This window comes from Phascolarctos cinereus, unplaced genomic scaffold (genome assembly GCF_003287225.1).
Source record: "Phascolarctos cinereus isolate Bilbo 61053 unplaced genomic scaffold, phaCin_HiC Scaffold_5;HRSCAF=322, whole genome shotgun sequence".
NCBI lineage: Eukaryota > Metazoa > Chordata > Mammalia > Diprotodontia > Phascolarctidae > Phascolarctos > Phascolarctos cinereus.
Window position 1 is genome coordinate 462,675,486 of NW_027555958.1, and position 19,208 is coordinate 462,694,693.

Consider the following 19,208-nt stretch of genomic DNA (forward strand, 5'->3'; position numbering starts at 1 on the left):
CCTCTCGAGAAGCCTCCATCCTATTGGTTCCTCATAATGACTTTGTGAGGTAGAATTGGGGAGGGGGGACTGCCCTTTCATTGGTGGAGAGCACACTTAGAGAGGAAGTGTCCTCTACCAGGGTGGAATAGCCACTATCAATCAGAAAACATTTATTAAGCACCTACTGTGTGCCAGGCACTGTGCTAAGTTCTAGGGATACAAAAAGAGTCCCTGCCCTCAAGGAGCTCACACTCTAATTGGGGGGAGGATATCAAACAATTATGTACAAACACGATGTAGAAATAGCCATATTTCTCTATCTGTGTGATAAATTGGAAATAATTTCAGAGGGAAGGCTCTCCTTGACATTAAGGAGAACTAGACCAGCAAAGACTTCTGGTAGAAGGTGGGATTTTCCCTGAGATCTGAAAGAAGCCAGGAGACAAAGGTGAGAAGGGAGCACATTGGAGGTATCGGGGCCAGCAATGGAAAGTGGACAAATGGACCAAAAACCTATTTTCTCACCTCTCCCTTCCCATTGGGGGAAAAATCAAGGAAAAACAAAAGCCTTGTAACCAGTATGCATCATCCACCAAAATGGCTTCCCCTTTGGCCCCATCTACAACCCAAACATCTCGTTCTGTAGCCGGAGTCCTCCATCTCTTTGGCTCACGGTGCGGCATCTGTCCTCAGCTTAGTCATCATGCTCGTCTGAGGGCTCGACTCTTTCTCGGTTGTCTGTCTTGTATGAGTCTTTCTCCCGGTTCCACTCCCTTCTCCTTGGTACGGTCTTGGGGAGCGTCTCACTTGAGCGTCATCTGGAGGTTTGGCTGCTGCAGGGGATGCTACAGTCCCTTTCTACAGGTGTCTGCCAAGTTTTATGAGTTAAATTTAGAGCATAGAATGTAAGCCCTCAGAGGGCCGGCAGGCTCTCACGTTCTCCCCGGTGCCTAGCACAGCATCTGGAATATAATAAACCCTAAATCAATGTCTGCTGAATAGAATGAGAAGGATAATGACCAGCTATCACTTGGGGAAGGGCTTGACGATGTACAGAACTGGTTCATCTCAATCTTTATCATCATCACCCAGCACAGTGCTGAGAGAGTAGCAAGTGTTTTAAAAATGCTTGTTCACAGAATCATAGCTTTAGAGTGGAAAGACAACTTCAAGACCATTGAGTCCAACTCTCTTATTTTACAGGTGTGGAAACTGAGGCACAAGGAAATTTAAGTGACTTGCCCAGGGTTACACAGCTAATTGGTTTTCAAGGTGGATTGGAACTCAAGTCTTCCTGACCCTGTTCCAGGGCCCAGTTGATTGGATCAGTTGGTTGGTTGAAAAGAACATGGCATAGTAAAAAGAATATTGGTCTCAGAATCAGAAAGTTTGTGTTGTAGCTCTGATATTGACTTGTAAGTTACATGTCTTCAAAAATCATTTTCCTTAAAAAATAAAAATAAAAATAAATGAACGAATAATTTTCCTTGGGGCAGGTAGGTGGTACAATGGATAGAGTACCGATTCTGGAGTAGGGGGACCTGAGTTCAAATCCAGCCTCAGACGCTTGACATGTAACCAGCTATGTGACCCTGGGCAAGTCATTTAACCCCAGTCGCCTCACCAAAAAAAAAAAAAAAAAAAGAATCAGTTTCTTTTTTAATTCTCTTATCAGCAAGTTAGTGAGAAAGTTCAGTGATGCTTGGATAACCTGCCTAAAAGGGTTGGGAGAAAGGTTTCTTAGCCCTAAAGTGTCTTAAACTGTAAAGATGAGTTAATGTTGGGGCAGCTAGGTGGCACAGTGGATAGAGCACCAGCCCTGAAGTCAGGAGGACCTGAGTTCAAATCCAGCCTCAGACCAAAACACTTGACACTTACTAACTGTGTGACCCTGGGCAAGTCACTTAACCCCAATTGCCTAAAAAAAAAAAATGACAAGTTACTGTCCTAGAGGACTGAAGGCCACGTTCAGATGACCTCATCATGTATTCTCTTCAGTAAAGCACCTATTAAGCACTTGCTGTATACAGACCACTGATGGAGATACAAAGTTAACTCATGACAGACTTGGTCCATGCCCTCATGGAGCATGTGACCTCCTGAGATTGAGTTGAAGACTTTCAGCCCTTCCCATGTACAGCTTTGGCCTCATAGTGACTTTTATCAATCCTCCTTCTCAGCCAGGGGCAAAAGTTTTTACATACTTTGGATAAGTTTCTTTTTTAAAAAAGCAACTAATGTAATTTCCTTCTTGTACAAATGAAATTCAGCAGGGTTTGTATATAAGGGAGTTCTCACTGTCTGCCTCTTCTCAGTTTGCATGGGCATCGAGCCAGCATTTCAGCAGGGGTCACTCCTTCCCTCGGCACGTGGGTTCCCACCCTGAAACATGGAGCTTTTCAGAGTTTAACTTTAGAACTGTAAGGAGGACAGACACATCAGCCTTGAGTGCAAAGAGAGTGTATCCCCCCCACTCCCACCCCTTCATCCTGCTCTCCTTCCCATCTCCCCTGCCCCCCACTAATGGCTCAGCTTAATATGTGATCATGTGCTCTATCCTTCCCAAAAAGTTCATCCTGAATTAGTCCCTCGAAATTTCACTGAAAGGGGGACAAGAGCTCTAAGAATGAATTATTGTCCATGGGTCGTTCAGAACGAAAGGGGATCCATATGTGAAAACTGGAATTTGTCATCTATAATGTCAGTTAAATCAAACCTAATCTACTAGATACATTTTTTATTGCTTGCTTCATTAAAAAAGCTCTTAAGGTAATGAATAATCTTCCATTTCACCCAGGATTATTAATGCCTTTATAACTCACGTCCACTGAAAACACAAAGGCAGCTTGAAATTCTCACTTAATCCAGATTCCATGCTGTCTTAAAGAGCCCAGAGGAGCAAAAACCCATCAGGGCTGACTATTTTCGGATTGGTCACTCGAGGAATCCTGTGAACCCTGTGCAGTGGAGGAGAAGTGGGGTCTAGATGCTGGGGACAAGAAAAAAATCTCCCTTCTTGTAACTTTTTTTTTTCTTATTTTTCCCACAGCAAGTCCACACGCGACCCCATCAACTCTACATTTCCCAACATCTCCCATTATCCAGCAGCCTGGGCCCTACTTCTCACACCCGGCGATTCGCTACCACCCTCAGGAGACGCTGAAAGAATTTGTCCAACTTGTCTGTCCCGATGCTGGTCAGCAGGCCGGACAGGTGGGGTTCCTCAATGTAAGGACCCTTTTTTTGGTAAATTTCTTGGGAAATGTTAATTTCATGTAAAACTAGCAACAGTGGGGATGGGGGAGTCTTCTCAGGCACCATTGCACTCTGAGGACATGTTGACTGACTCCACTCAGATGTCAGGTTTGCTCAAGATTGTGGGAAAGTTAACTGGTCACAGCAATATTTGTGTTAAGTCTGCAACTGTCGGGCTTGGGGGAGATAAATCATGGCAAGGATGAACTCCCTAACCTTCCAAGGTCTGGGTTCTGATGAGTCAACCTTGTGCATTCTGACCTTGGTTCCTGTAAGGGTTAACAAAATAGAAAAAATGCAAATCATTTATTTGAAATTATATGGGGGAGTGATTGGAAGGGGTGGGGGGAAGTCAGGGAGACAGATGTTTTGAATCAACCGAAATGATTTGGGGGAAAAAATATGGCTTTATAGAACTTTAGATCAAGTTGACCACTGCATGAACTCCAGATGCCAAAAGCAAAGTTTATTACAGTTTGTTATTTCTGTAAGCAGTTATCTTTCTCACTTATCTTGGTATAAAGCTAAACGGGATTTGATAGCTTCGAATGAGTGTTTTCATTCTCTCCTCTCCGCCCGCCCCCCAAATAAACTGAATAATCGCATGATTGAAATAACATTCTGCTTGAATCCAGAAATGATAAGATGATGATAAGTGGGATTTTAAATATAGGTCTCAGTGGTTTTGGTTTGGGGTTCTTTTGGGGGAAGAGGGAAGAGGGGAAGATTGCTGCATCACCAGACGAAAACCAGGACGGTGGAAGCCAGAGTTAGGTTCTTCTCCTCATCCTAATGTCCAGATTGCTCACATACCCACAGATTAGCCCTAATTCTCACTGCCCAGTTGAGGATATTTCTGTAATAAGTCACTCTGTCCTCACCCCTGGCTTTTATTCCCCCCCCCCTGCCCCTCCACCCTCTACAGAAATACCTGATTCTGCACATCTGAGCCAGGACTGACAGCTTTGACTAATGTCTAGCGTTATGTTAGCAGATACATTTCTGTCTAGACAACAAATCAATAGAATGTCTTTTTTTTCTTTTGCTTGTGTATTCATGTGCCTTGCTTCTCCTAAAGCATTCACTTATGGACTTTCAGCCCTCTCTGAAATAGCACTCACTGAGCGGGTTTGCTGGCAGAGTAATTCAGGGTTCTGTTTGTCAGACACCATGGTCTTCCAGAAACAACAACTAAATATCTAAGCGAACTGGGGTGGGGACAGAGGGGGAGATGAAGCGAGAGGAGAGAGAATATTCCTACTGAATTACTTAAACTTAAAAAATGAAACCCCAGGATAATGGGATTTTCACCAGCCCCATTTTGATTTGACGCTATAGCTTCAAGACCGGAGCTATCCTCAGTGGAATACTGGCCATTTGATACCTAGACAAGCAACAAGATCTTGTTGGGAAGTGATGTCAAAACTCATCTGGTCCTCAGCCCCATACCTGACTAGTAAATGATCCTTCTTCTTTCTTTTTTTCTTTCTTTTCTTCCTTTCTTTCTCCCTTTCATTCTGACCTTTTTTCTTCTTTCCTTCCTTTCTTTTTTCTAGCTAGCTCTTTCCTTCTGACCTTTTTTTTCTTTTTCTTTCCTTCTTTCTTTTTTTTCTTTCTTTCTGTCTTCTTTCTAGCTAGGTCTCTTTCCTTCTGTCCTTTTTTCCATGTTTCTTTGTTTTTCTTTTCTTTTTTATTTTCTTTCCTGTATTATTTCCTTCCTTTTTTCTTCTTTCTTCCTTTCCTCCTTCTTCCTTTTTTCTGTCTTCTATCTCTTTCCTTCTGATCATTTTTCCTTCTTCATTCCTTATTTCCTTTTTCTTTCCTTTCTTTATTCTTTTTTTCTTCCATCCTTTCTTTTTTCTTCTTCCTTTCTGTATTTCCTCCTTCCTTTCTTTTTTCCTTTTTCTTCCTCTTTTTTGCTCTTTTTCTTTCCTTCTGTCCTTTCTCTTCCTTCTTTCCTTTTTCCTTCCCTTCTTTCTTCCTTCCTTCTCCCCTTTCTTTCTTTCTATTTTTCAGCAGCTTTGACATTATCTCACATACCTCTCAAATTCCTGCTTTTGCACAATTGTGAAAATTTTCTCAATCTCAGCTGGCCTCTTTAAAAGGGGATCATTTACAAAACCTTTTTAACAAATGCATCTTTTTGATGCTGTGGAAGGTATTTTTCAAAGAGCAATTTCTCCTTTAAAAGAGCTGTGTGCTTTGTTCAGCCCTCCCATCATCATCCCACCGAAGAAGTTGGGCTTTGTGGTGTATTCTACCTTACAAAATTTGCATCACGAATCCAGGTTGAACTTGCATCTTGAGTGGGAATTGGATGACGACTGCATCTGAAAGTTTCTGCTTCTGGTGTTAGAGACTGGGAGGAAAGGATTTTTTCAAATGGCTAATGTGTTTGTTAAGTGTAACGTTATGTTGGATTTCTAAGCCAGAGTCAAACATGCTTTTCTTCTCCAGTCCTGGGGTCTAAGGAGTATCTCTGTAGTTAGCCACGAGAGCATACAGTCGCTAAGCAGGCACTTTTCAGAGCTTAGCTCATCAGAAGTATTTCATGATAGTGATGACAATCACTTGTTCAGAGTAACTGCATCCCCAGCCAAAGTGCCCACATGAAAAATTCAGACTTGCCCCCAAATGTCACTTTATGTAAACTGATGCAAAGAAAAGGGTCTAGAATACATTTGATCTGAGCTGCTAAGAGTACACTTTTGTCAAGTGCCTTGAATTCCAAATCGGAATACTCCTGCGTGTGCATACGGTCTTGTGGAAGGCTTCAGCTACTCCTCAAGTACAGAGCACTTAATAATTTGTGTCGGAGGCAAGGGATGACTCTGCCATGACTGACGTCTGCCTCTTTCACCCTCACAGCCCAACGGTGGCAACCAAAGCAAGGTGCACAATCCGTTCCTTCCCACCCCGATGTTGCCGCCGCCGCCTCCGCCGCCGATGGCCAGGCCCGTGCCTCTGCCCGTGCCAGACACGAAGCCTCCGACCACATCGACAGAAGGAGGCGCCGCTTCGCCCACCTCACCGAGTGAGTACGGCTTAGGCCAGCCTACCCTATCCCTATCACCTCCCCTGTGACCAGTCCGTCATCTCTGTCGAACCCCGGAAGCTGACTCTTCCATGCTGGTATACCATGGCAGATGGGGTAGTCATGGACCCAAGGACATGCCGAGAAGCCTCTTAGCTCCTAGCCCCAGTGACCTTTCAGGTGGTGTAGACACGCCCATCACTCTGTGGGGCTGACTAATCAGGTGTTTTTATGTGACCACATCATTAAACCTGCATTTGTAGTTGAAAGGGGTGGGTGAGTGAATCCACTGTGGTGTTGAGGAGTAATGGCAGAGATGGCTGAGTACAGGTCTTCTTGAGCATTGGGAGGACCCATCCAAGATGTACCCAGTCACCCATGTTGTGGTCAGAGTATAGAGACAGCTCCTTGTAGTTCCTACTTTCTGAAAACTCACACTTCTAGACGGACACCCTGATAAGTATGCTGAGATACAGACACAAAGAATATAACAAGATACAGCACAGACACAATGAATATCAATATAAAACCAACACATGAATAGACAGGAACATCTTCTGGGTGGGCAAAGAGCATTGCATTTAAGGGATGAGAGAAGAGGAGGAAAGCCATTACTAAGCAAAGCTTGGAGAGAGAAACAGAGGCAATTTCCTATCTAGATTTGAGGCAGGAGGGGAGGGAAAGCGAAGAGATTGGAACCGCCTGCTTTTCTCTGATGCGGGAGTAAAGTAAGTGGTGCTTTTTTGAAGAGAGTCAAGAGGTAGAAATGGGATGAACAAGAAAAGGCAAATCTAACTGCATAGGTCAGAGACACACGAAGGGTTAACTGGCACAGGTGAAGGAAGTGAGATCCCTCACCCTCTCTGGGACCGGGTTTTGAGTCCTCTCTGGCCATTTTGGTGAGAATGATAAGAAGAAGACAAATGTGGAATACAGATAGAAAGAAGCTACTCAAGTGGGAAAACATTTAGACCTGGGAGGCCTTTATGTGGGGAGGGTATGGGTGTTTCACGGTGAAAATTTTCATCTGCTTGCCACCAGGGTTATCTTGGGCAAGTCTGCTTATCCTTCTGTGGCTGTTTGCTCAGTTGTGAAATAAAGAGGTTGGACTCCACCTCTCTAGGGCAGTACTTGGACAGCAGACTCCATGTGTCATGGGACTGTACTTACTACCTTTTCAGCCTGGGAGATTCTGCCAAGGCTGGTCCTCTGTGGGTGTAGCCTGTAAGATCGAGCCTCTATGAAAAGAGAAAACTCTTACCAATTAGAGCTCTCCAAAAGTGACATGGCGGTGGCTTCCTCCCCAAAAGAAGTTCACCCCAAAGCTGGAAGACCATTTGTCAGGAATATTGAGGCAGAACCCTGTTCACATAAGGCTTAGACTCTCTGGCCCTTGAGGTCCCTTCCAACCTAGAGTTCCTTTGATATTTTGAGCTCACAGCCCCCTTCATACCCTGATGAGATAGGACTTTGTGTAAAGATTGGTACGTGTTTGCTGATGGAGTAGAAATAACCCTGGAGTCACTGGGTCTCAGTTCAGCTCTCAACTCTAAATTCCACGACCTTGAGCAACTCTCTTGATGTCTCTGGGGCTCAGTGTTTTCAGCTGTGAAGTGAGGTCATTGGACCCACTGATCCTGAAAGGTCCCTTCCAATTCAAAATCTATGGTATTATGAAGGAAAGCCTCAATTGAAAATGATCAGTAGGTCCTCATCTGTCAGTGATAGACCAGCCTTTGCATTTGGTTCAGAAGAAGGCCAAGGAAGAAAAGTGAATGTTGTCATCTCTCTTCTGATTCCAACTTGAACTGACCCCCAAGACATTTGGTCTGGCAGACGGAGCGCTTGCATTCTAGGGACATGTCAGAAGGAAGAACCATGGGCACAGAGACGGAGGTTTCTGAGTATCAATGGTCACTGAGTCCATAGAAGTGAGTGGCTTTGGCCATGGACTTGATGTGTTTAATGAGATCAGGGCCCAGGATCAGAGCTCCGAGGGCTACTCCTTCCAGAGATTCCTGGTTTGGTGTGTCTTGTCTGAAACTTAGAGCCTTAGAGAAAAATACCTTCCTCCTCATGGGAGGGAGGAGGGAAGCCAGAGGTACCATCAGATCTTCCACAGTGAGACCTGTGGTACAGTGCTTCTTATATGCCAAGCATCGTGCCAAGCACTGAGGGTTCAAAGTGAAAAGTGCCCCCATGGCACTTATATCCATAGGAGGAGACAGCACATATGGGAGGAGTCATCAGCGTGGTGGAAGGCAAGGCCAAGCAGCCCTTTGGGCTCCTATGGAGACGAGAGGCCCATCTGCATTGGTGGAGTCCAGCCCAGGGCTACCTATTTTGATAAACTCAGAAGAGGGAAACTCAGAGGAGAGACAAGTCAGAAAACACGGAACTGGAATGGGCCTCAAAGTCAAATAGCCTAACATTGTCATTTTACAAATGAAGAAACCAAGGTCCAGAAAGGGTCCTGGTAGAGCTAGTGTTGGGCTAAAGGTCAAGAAGACCTGAATTGAAGTCCTGTTAGACCGTTCCTAACAGTGTGACTGTGGGCAAGTCACTTACCCTCTGTCTGCCTCAGTTTCCTTATCTGCAAAATGCGGATAAAAATGCTACCTACTTCCCAGGGTTATTGTGAGGATCAAATGAGATAATTTTCGTGAAGCTCTTTTGAGACCTTAATGTGCTTTATAAGTGCTAGGTATTATTATTTGACCTGCCCAAAATCTCTGTTGGTAGTAAGTGACAGAGCTGGGATTTGAACTCAGGTCTCCTGTCTCCACATTCCGTTGTCCCCCACTTCTACTACCCAAAAGGGTATAAACAGCAACCGCAAATACTGGTCATTCCCATGCTCTGGCTCTGGCATAGTGTTGGGGTCTTTGGGTCACGATTAGGGAAGGGTCATGTTTGCAGGGATGCCCCAACCTTTTGTGTGCCCCTCAATGCAGCAGGGAAGGGCAAGTGAGGGATTGGAGACCACCCCACGGTTTGGCCCTGGGCTTTGGGGCCTAAAGCTCCCAGAGGAGCAGCCCCTACGATCGCTGCAGCCACTGAGAGGATTCTTCCACTTCCCCCGTGTTAGTCAGGCTTAGACTGTGGTCCTTGCCACAGTAACGTCTTATTTGTCATCTCCGCATTTTCTGCTTCATTAATAAGACAGTGACATACGGTGAGAGTCATCATTTACTGCCCCAGTCCTGTGTCACTCTAATTAAAAACTCCAAACCCACTCATCTCCTTTGTGATGTTGGCTGCCGCCCCCTCCCCAACTGTCACTCGGGAAGAGCGCTAGAAACATGAGTCCCTTCTGTTGGGGAGCTGCGGCTTCGCTCTTCTTCATCAAGTCAGGGGGTTGAGGAGACTCGGGAGCTAGTTCATCCCACTCCTCCTTACAGCCAGAATCCCTCCTCCGACATCCCTAGTGGGCCATCGTCCAGCTTCTTCTGCCTGAAGCCCCCTAAGAACTTTAGGTGCCTCCCACGTGAGCCAAAGCTTTCCTTGTTATAGAGAGAACCTTATGGGAACTGGGCAGGAATCGGAGAGATTCCACCTTGACTAGCTGGGGGAGCCTGGCCAGGTCATCTGGCACCTCCACACCCCCATTCCACACTTCTCCCCAGAAGACTGTAAGCTCCCTGAAGGCAGGAAGCATTTTTGTGTTTACATTTCTATCCCCAGAGGCCAGTGCAGTGCCTAACACATTTAGTTTTTGAAGCAGACCCATGGGAGAGGGATTTCTCAATTAGAATACTCCATCTACCAGTGCAGGTTGACCCCTGCTTGAGGGATTCTAGTGTCAAAAAGTTGCCTGGGTCCACTGAGGTATGATGTGACTTACCCAGTGTTCCCCAGCCACATTGTCTCAGAGGAGAGACTTAACCCAAGTCTTTGATTCCAAGGGCAACTCTTTATCCTCTCCATTTAAAAGATAGAGTGCTTGCCTTCAAATAAAGAAGCTCGAGTTCCAATTCCATCTCAGACACTAGCTGTAAGTCACAGGGCAGATCTCCTCACCTCTTTGGGCTTCCTCTTCTGTAAAATGAGGAGATTGGACCCATCGACGCCTGGGTTCCCCTCGAGCTCTGATGCAGTGGTTCTAGGCTACAATACCGTGCTGTTTCTTGCCTACCACATACATGGGAGGCTGTTAGAAAATACTTTTTCAATTTAAATTGCAAGATGGGAACAATCTCTATCTTATGGGATTTTTTTCAAGTAAATGCTCTGTAAATTCAAAAGTACTAGTTGAAAAAACATGTTAGCTTTGTGACTTCACAAGGCCTCCCATATTGGTTAGGTCAAATTTTTAATAATTAATTAGTAATTTCTAATACAACAAAATCTTCCCAGACACTTCCACCTGCCAGTTGGTCCTAATTCTGTTCTCTGAGGTAGCCCTAGTTCAAAGGAATTACCTGAACAGTTGAAGGTAATTATCCCACCTTGGTCCAACCCTAAGTATCCTAAGCGGTCCTTTCCCTCATTCCATAGGTCATGATTTTCCGTCCCCTTTGCCATCATGGTAGCCAGCTTCTTGGCATTGTCTGTCTCATCAATGACCCCACAGAGTGTGGAGCTGAGCACAGTACTCCATGAGTTATCATCATCATTATTATTAGCATTCATGTAGCACAAGTTGGGTTCTTAACTTGTTGTGTGAGTTATAGACTTTGGCATTCTGGGGATGCCCATGGACCCCTTCTCAGAAGTGTCTTTTTAAATACATAAAATAAAATGCACAGGATTCAAAAGGACACCAATTATATTGAAATATAGTTGTTGGAATATGTGTGTATACACACACACATGCACAGAGTCAGTGGACCCCCTGATCCAGCCAAGCCCCAGTTGAACAAGAAAGCCATCCACATCATTCCCCAGAATTGCTCTTCTGGCCTTTGACTCAGAACCAGTGAGAGGGGGGGCTACTATTTGCCAACGTAGCACTTTCCACTTTTTGTTATTCAGTCATTTTTCAGTCATATCTGATTCTTCATGACTCCATTTTGGGGATTTTCTTGGCAGAGATGATTTGGTTTGCCATTTCCTTCTCCAGCTCATTTTACAGATGAGGAAACTGAGGCAAACAGGGTAAAGTGACTTGCCCAAGGTCACCCAGCTAGGAAGTGTCTGAGGCCGGATTTGGACTCAAGAAGATTCATCTTGCTGACTCCAGAGCCAACACTCTATCCACTGCACCTCCTGGCTGCCCTTTCCACTTAAACTTTTCCTTACATTCCACTGAAATAAGCAGGTTTCAGCAGACACATGGACTTTGTGTGGTAAAAAGAGCCCTGATTTACAATCAGGAGACCTGGGTTCAAGTTTCACTCTTCCACTGACTTGATGGCTACACCCCTGATAAATCTTTGGGCTCCAGATCCCACTGGTCAATACACATGACCTTGGGCAAGTCACTTCCACTCTTTGGGTCTCAGTTTCCTTATCTGTAAAATGGAGTCAGTGGGTTTTTTTTCTGCCAGTCTGTGATAGAGCTCCCTGTTACTTTGCACAGTCAATGAGTCTTTCAGTAGCCAGCATCTACCTGTTAGGCTAACGATGTCACCACTCTTGGTGTTCAGTTTCCTCACCCCTGACGTGGGGCTAATAACATTTGACCTCCTTTCTTCACGGGGTTCTTATATAGCGCCTAAAGCTTTGCAAAGCGCTTTACAAATATTGTCTCATTTGATCCTCATGATAACCTGAGAGGGAGGGGCTTTTATTATCACCTTTTTACAGGCAAGAAAACTGAGGCATAGCTAAGAGACTTGCTCAGGGTAACACAGCAATTTCAGTGTCTTAGGCTGGATTTGAACTCAGGTTTTCCAAACTCCATGTCCAGTGCTTTATCCACTCTGCTTGTAAAGGAGAAGTACGGAATCATTCTGATGATGACAGGACAGTGAGGTACAGGCCACAAAATGCATCATAACCCTTTGTGACCTTGGCTAAGTCATTTGTATTACCTGTTAAATGGGGAGACTCACAGATACCCTCTCCACCCCATTGGGACAGTGAACTGAACATAACAGACACAGAAACATTTCTAAAAGTTTATAAATGTTCTCCTTTCCAGTGCCAGGTATAATTATTATTGCCATCACATAGTGAAATACAAATGGATGTCAGCAAGCCAGAAGTGCTTTTTTTAAAAAACTAATCAGTTGCCTCTGGCACCAACAGCCAGCCTGGCAGCTGTGGCAAAAAAAAAAAAAAAAAATTGGGGAAAGGGGACCTAGAGCGGAAATCTGCTTTTCACAGAGAACAAAATACATTCCTTAAAACAAATTTTAAAAATTCACATCCGTGCACAAAAAATATTCCGAATGATCTGAGCATTCCATCCCCAGGGTGGGCGCCACTGCCCATCTTCTGGAGGGAGGTTTCCGTGCCGTGGTATGGGGTGAGCAGTCAGTGGGAGCCGTGCCTCCCCAGGATGCCATGGCAACCAGAAGTGCTAACTTGCATGATAATCAGTCCTGGGGAAGTCACGTGTTTGGCCCCCACCAGTGAGCTCCCGTCTTGGAGCCTTACACCTGGTCAGGAAATAAGCCCTATTGGATTGGCCAGGGCAGCTAGTGAGTGGCTCCTTTCCAAGCATTTAAGACCATGGAAATGTGTTCCTTCAGATCTCCTACAGCACCTAAAGAATTAGAGGGAATTGCTCTCAGACCATTGGACTGGGACTTTTTTTTTTGTATTCTTACCCTTTAAAATGAAATATACTATATTATCCTCTCCACTCCTCTAAAATAAAGCTCACCTCATTTTTGTAGAGTGCGCAAGGACTAGAGACATGCTGTAAAAATTATCCTCGCCTTCCCCTTCCACAAAAAAAAGGAAATTAGTAATTCAGCCTTAGAATTCTAGAAGAAAGAAATCCTTTTTGATAACGATGAATACGACTCAAATAAAACTGGCCAGCCTTCCTTTTCTAATCAATTAAGATATGCAACGAGTTGATTTAAAAATTCATAAAAGACTCATAAGCATCATGCATGCCTTCTTTATAAATCCCTTTCGTTTTTTAAGATCTAGAATTCCTCTTCAAGCAGTATCAGGTGGGTGCTCACGTTTATAATGTAGATGAAGCTGGAGTACCCCCCATCAACAAAGTGCATTTCTGTATTGAGTAACATCATAGGAGCTGCCTGATGTGGCTGGCAGGCTCTGCCTGCCTTTGTGCTGAGATTTCAGTGGTCATCAGATGCTGAACAAAAGAGACCCTGGACAAAAATGGTAATAATTACATCGATAGGAAGGTTGAAGGTTTTTTGAGCACTCTCTAGACGTTTCCTCCTCGGAGCCCCGCTACTGCCCTGTGAGGTTGCTGCTACATGCATCCTCATCTGCCTTTTGCAGGTCATAGTAAGTGCTTAATAAATGCAGATCGCAGTAGGTCATATTAAGTCATGGTGCTTAATAAATGCTGGTCATAGTAAGTGCTTAATAAATGTAGGTCATAGTAAGTCATAGTAAGTGCTTACTAAATGCAGGTCATAGTCATAGTAAGTGCTTAATAAATGTAAATCATATTCAGTCATAGTAAGTGCTTAATAAATGCAGGTCATAGTAAGTGCTTAATAAATGTAGGCCATAGTAAGGTATAGTAAATACTAAATGCAGGTCATAGTCAGGCATAGTAAGTGCTTAATAAATGCAGGTCATAGTAAATCATAGTCATAGTAAGTGCTTAATAAATGTAAATCATATTCAGTCATAGTAAGTGCTTAATAAATGCAGGTCATAGTAAGTGCTTAATAAATGCTTGTTAACCAACTCTAGGAGAAGAAAGTTTGGCGACTTTCCCTTGGTTACCCAATAAGTGTGAGAGGCCCAGTTTCGATCTGCTTTCCTCAGCAGTCTGACATCATGGGTAGAACACAGAAAGACGTGGGTTCTAATCCTTCCTGGATGACCCTGGTAAAATTTCTTGCCATCTCTGAGCTTCAGTTTTCTCATTGTGAAGGTTGGAGTCAGTAACATCAAAGGTCCATTTAAGCTGTAAAATCCATGATCCTATACTATGAATCTCTCTGGGCCTCAGTTTACTGATGTGTAAAATGAGGGGGATGGATTTGATGTCCTCTAAGGGCCTTCCCAGTCCTAAGTTTGTGAATCCATGTCCCTATAAACCCATATAAAACAGAAATTTAAATCCATTGTAAATCCATGACCCCTCTGGAGGGGGCTGGGCTGGATGACCTCTCTGAGGTCACCCTCGTCTCCTGAGGCCCCTTCATGTCACCATCGGACGCTTTTCTGAATTTCCTTGAGGCTGCCGTCCCCAGATGGCCTCTGTCAGACTCACAGCCCGAGTTACAAAAGTTTCCAAGTGAGGGGGCACTTAAGAAGACCCTCTTTCAGGGACTCCTTGCTCTCCCTTTTCCTATCAGCCCTTCCTGTGAAGACCTCAGGGACCTGTAAAAATATTTTTCACATTGTTTTGGCAGGGAGCTCTGTCTCTGATTTAATGGAGCAAATAAACAGTGTCAGGGAGGAGCAGGAAAGGAAAGAGAAGAGGAGACAGAGAGCAAGAGGAGCCGTCCTGGGAAGGAGAAATGGTGGAAGCAGCCGGAAAGTGGCCTGGCCTGGGGGGTCGCCCTGCCTCTTGGACCATCTCTAAGATGCCTGGCAGCTCCCAATCTACAAGGTCGAATGAGATCACATTGGGAAAGGACTTAGCACAGTGCCTGGCACGTAGTAGGTGCTTCATAAATGCTTGCCCCCCCCATCTCTTCTGCACAAATGAAGGAGCTAGTCTAAAGCATCTCTAAAGTCCTTCCTGACTCTTCCATTCTGCAGCTTATTATGACTAAGTGTGAATTCTCTTCGAGACACTGAATAACATCCAAAAAGAAATATTTTATGAATGAGGCAAAACCTTTCCATTAGATATAGAATTTAGCTTCTGCCTCAGAGGCAGGCTAAAACATTCATTCATTCATTCTGGACATTTATGGAAGGCCTGTAATGTTCAACACATTACTAAGACATGGACCTCGACCACAAGACAGGGTGCAATCCAGGACCAAAGAGGCAGCTGGTGGAGCAGCAGATAAAGTACTGGGCCTGGGGTCAGGAGGGCCTGAGTTCAAATCCAGCCTCAGGTACTTACTAGCTGTGTGACCCTGGTGAGTCACTTAAGCCTGTTTGCCTCAGTTCCTCATGTGCAAAATGAAGATGCTAATAGCACCTACCTTCTAGGATTGTTGTAAGGATTAAATGAGGTACTAATTATAAAGCATTTAGCATAGTTCTGGTACCTAGTAGGTGCTATATAAATGCTTATTCTCCTTGAGGAGATAACTCGAACAGTTAACTTTAATTCTGGACAATATACTTCCTCTCTTAGTTAACTTTTATTCATTTTGTATATGTTATATAAATATTCTCACATATTATATAAATATTTATGTATATATGTATACATTTATGTGTGTTTGCATGAGAAGCACCCTGGTATAGTAGGTAGGGTATTGTCCTCAAAGCTAGGAAGACCTGAGTTCAAATCAAGTCAACCAGCATTTATTAAGAGCTTACCGTGTTCTAGGCACTTGTGCTGAATGCTAGGAATTTAAAGACAAGAAGAAAGGAAAACAGTCCTTAGTTTCTGGAAACTTTCATTCTAATGGGAGAAGACAGAACATAAATGGAGGCTGGAGGGGGAGGAGGTGAAGAGGCCAAGTTCAGAGGTTCCAAGTCTGGAGGTCAGTCTTTTTTTTTTTTTTGGAAGGCAGTTGGGGTTAAGTGACTTGCCCAGGGTCACACAGCTAGTAAGTGTCAAGTGTTTGGTCTGAGGTCAGATTTGAACTCAGGTCCTCCTGACTTCAGGGTTGAGGCTCTATCCACTGTACCACCTAGCTGCCCCTGGAGGTCAGTCTTGACCCTGGGCCATCACTAAATGTCTCAGTGCCCCAGGATAATCATTAAGACTCTAAATTGTGTACAAAGTGTGGACCTACATCAGTACAAGGAATCTCCTCACCTGGACTTTCCCTCTACCAAGGAAATCACAGGACTGGCCCCTTTCCCAACATGCATACTTTCTCCCCTGTTAGAATAAAAGCTCCTCTAAGGCAGGCTGTTTTGTCTTTGTATCCCTAACATTTCACAGGGTGCCTAGCTCGTACACAATAGGTGCTTAGTAAATGCTTCTCGACTGGTAGAAAGTTAGAACCAGAAGGCTCCTTAGATGTCACCTAGATGAGGAAACTGAAGACCAGAGAAGTTGATTTGTTGGCCCAAGATCACAGGACCTTCAATGTGGGTCATCTGGCTCATTTTAGAGCTTCAGGTCAGAAGGACAAAGAAATATCACTTCCAGCTGAGAAAGGACTTTTCCCAAACTTTTGAAAAGTTCCTTTAGAAAGAAAGTTAGTGTAATTTATCTAGTGGAAGAAGAACCCCAAATACCCATTGAGAGTGTCTCACTTTCTCATGGATTGCAGCATATGAGAGGTTGAGTGATTTCCAAATATGTACCAAAGACAGGCCAGTCATGTAGCAAAAAGGAGGGATGACAGAATGGGCATACGCTGGTGCCCCTGAGATATTAAAAGCACAGGAAAGAGGACTCCAGAATACTGAGTGGGATCATCCTGGGACACCTGACGGAGAACATGGCAGTGAGGTCTAATGGGTAGTGCTCTGGGCCTGGAGTCAGGAAAACCTCTTTCAGATCCTGCCTCAGACAGTTATTAGTTGTGAGACATGGGCAAGTCACTTCATCTCTCTGTGGTTGCATTTCCTCATTTGTAAATTGAGGGTGCTAGACTGGATGATTTCTAAGGTCCCTTCCAGCTGTGTTCCCACGGGCGGATTTGCCTAAGTAGGGAGGGTATGAAAATGTCCTCATCTGTATCAACAGAAGCTGTGCCCACACTGGCAAGATCACGACTTCAGCAGAGTGCATAAGGACATCCAGTGCATCTCCCTGTGCATATAATGGCCAGCAACATGGCAGCACCACCAGCTTTCTCCCAGAGTCCCCTAGTAATCATGAATCTGACTCCTGAGCTTTGGTCCCCAACATGCCTGTGATCCTCCTTAACATAAATGGAAGCACCAACCAGCTGTCACCATCTGGCAGAATTTATTCCTTCCATGATCTTGGTATTCCACTACACAGTAGAGGAGGCAGGTGGATTGTTACTGTACATGTTGAGGAAGTGGTTGGAATCTTAGATGTAGGAATGCATTAGCCTTTTAAGAAGGAAGCACCAAATGCTCCTTCCTAGGAGGAGTGTGAGTGCATTTTCTTTCATGGGGAGAATTCTGTGATATTTTACTGGAGTCAACATGCCTTCATCTCATCCTCAAAGATGCGGCTTCTTTCTTCATTGCTTCTTTGAAGAAACAGAAAGAGACATTTATAAATCCCAGTCCCACATCATCTGCATGCCAGCCACCCAGACAGAAGCAAAGTAATAGCACATGCCTAAGGTGATGATAACACATCATATCTGTCGAGTTTTAACCATAAGGACCTAGGTTCAAATCCCAGCTCTAACACTGTGCTAACTTTGGCAAAGTCATTTAATCCCGCTAAGCCTCAGTTTCCTTATCTGTAAAATGAGGACATCAGTTCTCCATTATGCTCTTAAAAATTATTAAGAAACTCAGAAGAACTTTGGGTTATGTGGGTTCCATCTATCAACATTTACTGTATTAGAAATCAAAACAAATTTTAAAATATGTTCTTTTAGAATAGCAATAAAGCTCATCACATATTAATATAAATAACATTTTATGAAAAAATAACTTATTTTCCAAAATAAAAAAAAAGATCATGAGAAAAGTGGCTTTATTTTACATATTTTTTCAAAACTCTTTAATGTCTGGCTTGAAAGAAGACAGCTAGATTCTCATAGCTGCTCCCAGATTCAATCTCTTGATATATATAGTTGAAATAAATGAAGAAACCTGACCTCTCACAGAGATGGAGTTGGATAAGGAAAGAGTATTTTAATAATCAAATACTATCTTAGTATTATTATTAAAATAGTTTTGACCTCAGGGAACCCCAGGCAGCTAAGAAGCACACTTTGAGAACTATTGGATTAGATAATATCTGCTATCTCTCCCAGTCCTAAATCTCTGATTCTGTGGGCTGGAAGAAAATTAGAACCTTCAGTCAAGTCCAGGGATGTGTCTAAAGCTGCAGCTGTTTGACATCATACAGGGACGGTGACCTTGCCCATCAGACAAGCAACAAGCCTTTGTTAAGGGCTTCCTGTGTGAGAGGCACTGTGCTGAACCCTGGAAATACAGAACCAATGGGAAAATAGTCCCTGCCCTCAGGAAGCTAATATTCTAGTTGAGGAAGATGACCCGTACATCTGTAGTCAGGATTACTGAGCCTGACTGATTCGTGCCAGTTTGTCAGCCAATCTTTGAAAAATTGGAAAGCAAGCTCTCAGCATTCCTCCTCAGTCTTACCTTTGCAAACCATACCCAGGAGTTAGGTTTTGTTCATTTACTTTAATGAATGCATTTTATTTATAGAGTAACTAGCATTTCCTCTGACAGCTCCTGCATGCATTAAAAATGAAAGTTCTCTCAGGAGCATCTTTTTGTAATAAATGCCAACATAGTTTAAACAAAAGATTTGAAAAAGTATTTCTCTTTGGTAATTAGTCACTGTATTCATTCACTGGGCAATTGATCGTTTACCAAATACCTTCCATTCATAAAACAGAATACAAGGAACCTCATTTGGAAGGGGCCAGATTCATGGAGTTTAGCTGACAATTTATGAAAACGTTCCAACATCTGTTCATGCAGTTTCTCCATCCTGACGGCGTAGCATAGAGTAGATGGAACCTTGGTCCTCAGAGGTGAATGTTGGTTTTGCTGTTTCTGTTTGTATTTCTGTGACACCCCCATTCACCCACTTTCTCATGTTTATGACCTTGGCCATGTTACT

At 43.8% G+C, this 19,208-nt stretch overlaps 1 protein-coding gene across 4 annotated transcripts in view; it reads left to right on the forward strand.

Annotated features, from left to right (window-relative positions):
- The window catches only part of NFIA (nuclear factor I A), a 471,982-nt gene that overhangs the window by 388,817 nt on the left and 63,957 nt on the right, over positions 1–19,208 (forward strand). For 3 of the 4 annotated variants that reach the window (XM_020993052.2, XM_020993050.2, XM_020993053.2), the window contains exons 8-9: positions 3,032–3,210; positions 6,106–6,271. In XM_020993052.2, coding sequence (XP_020848711.1) covers positions 3,032–3,210; positions 6,106–6,271 — 345 coding nt within the window. The remainder of the gene's footprint in view (positions 1–3,031; positions 3,211–6,105; positions 6,272–19,208) is intronic. The other variant, XM_020993051.2, reaches the window with a different exon arrangement.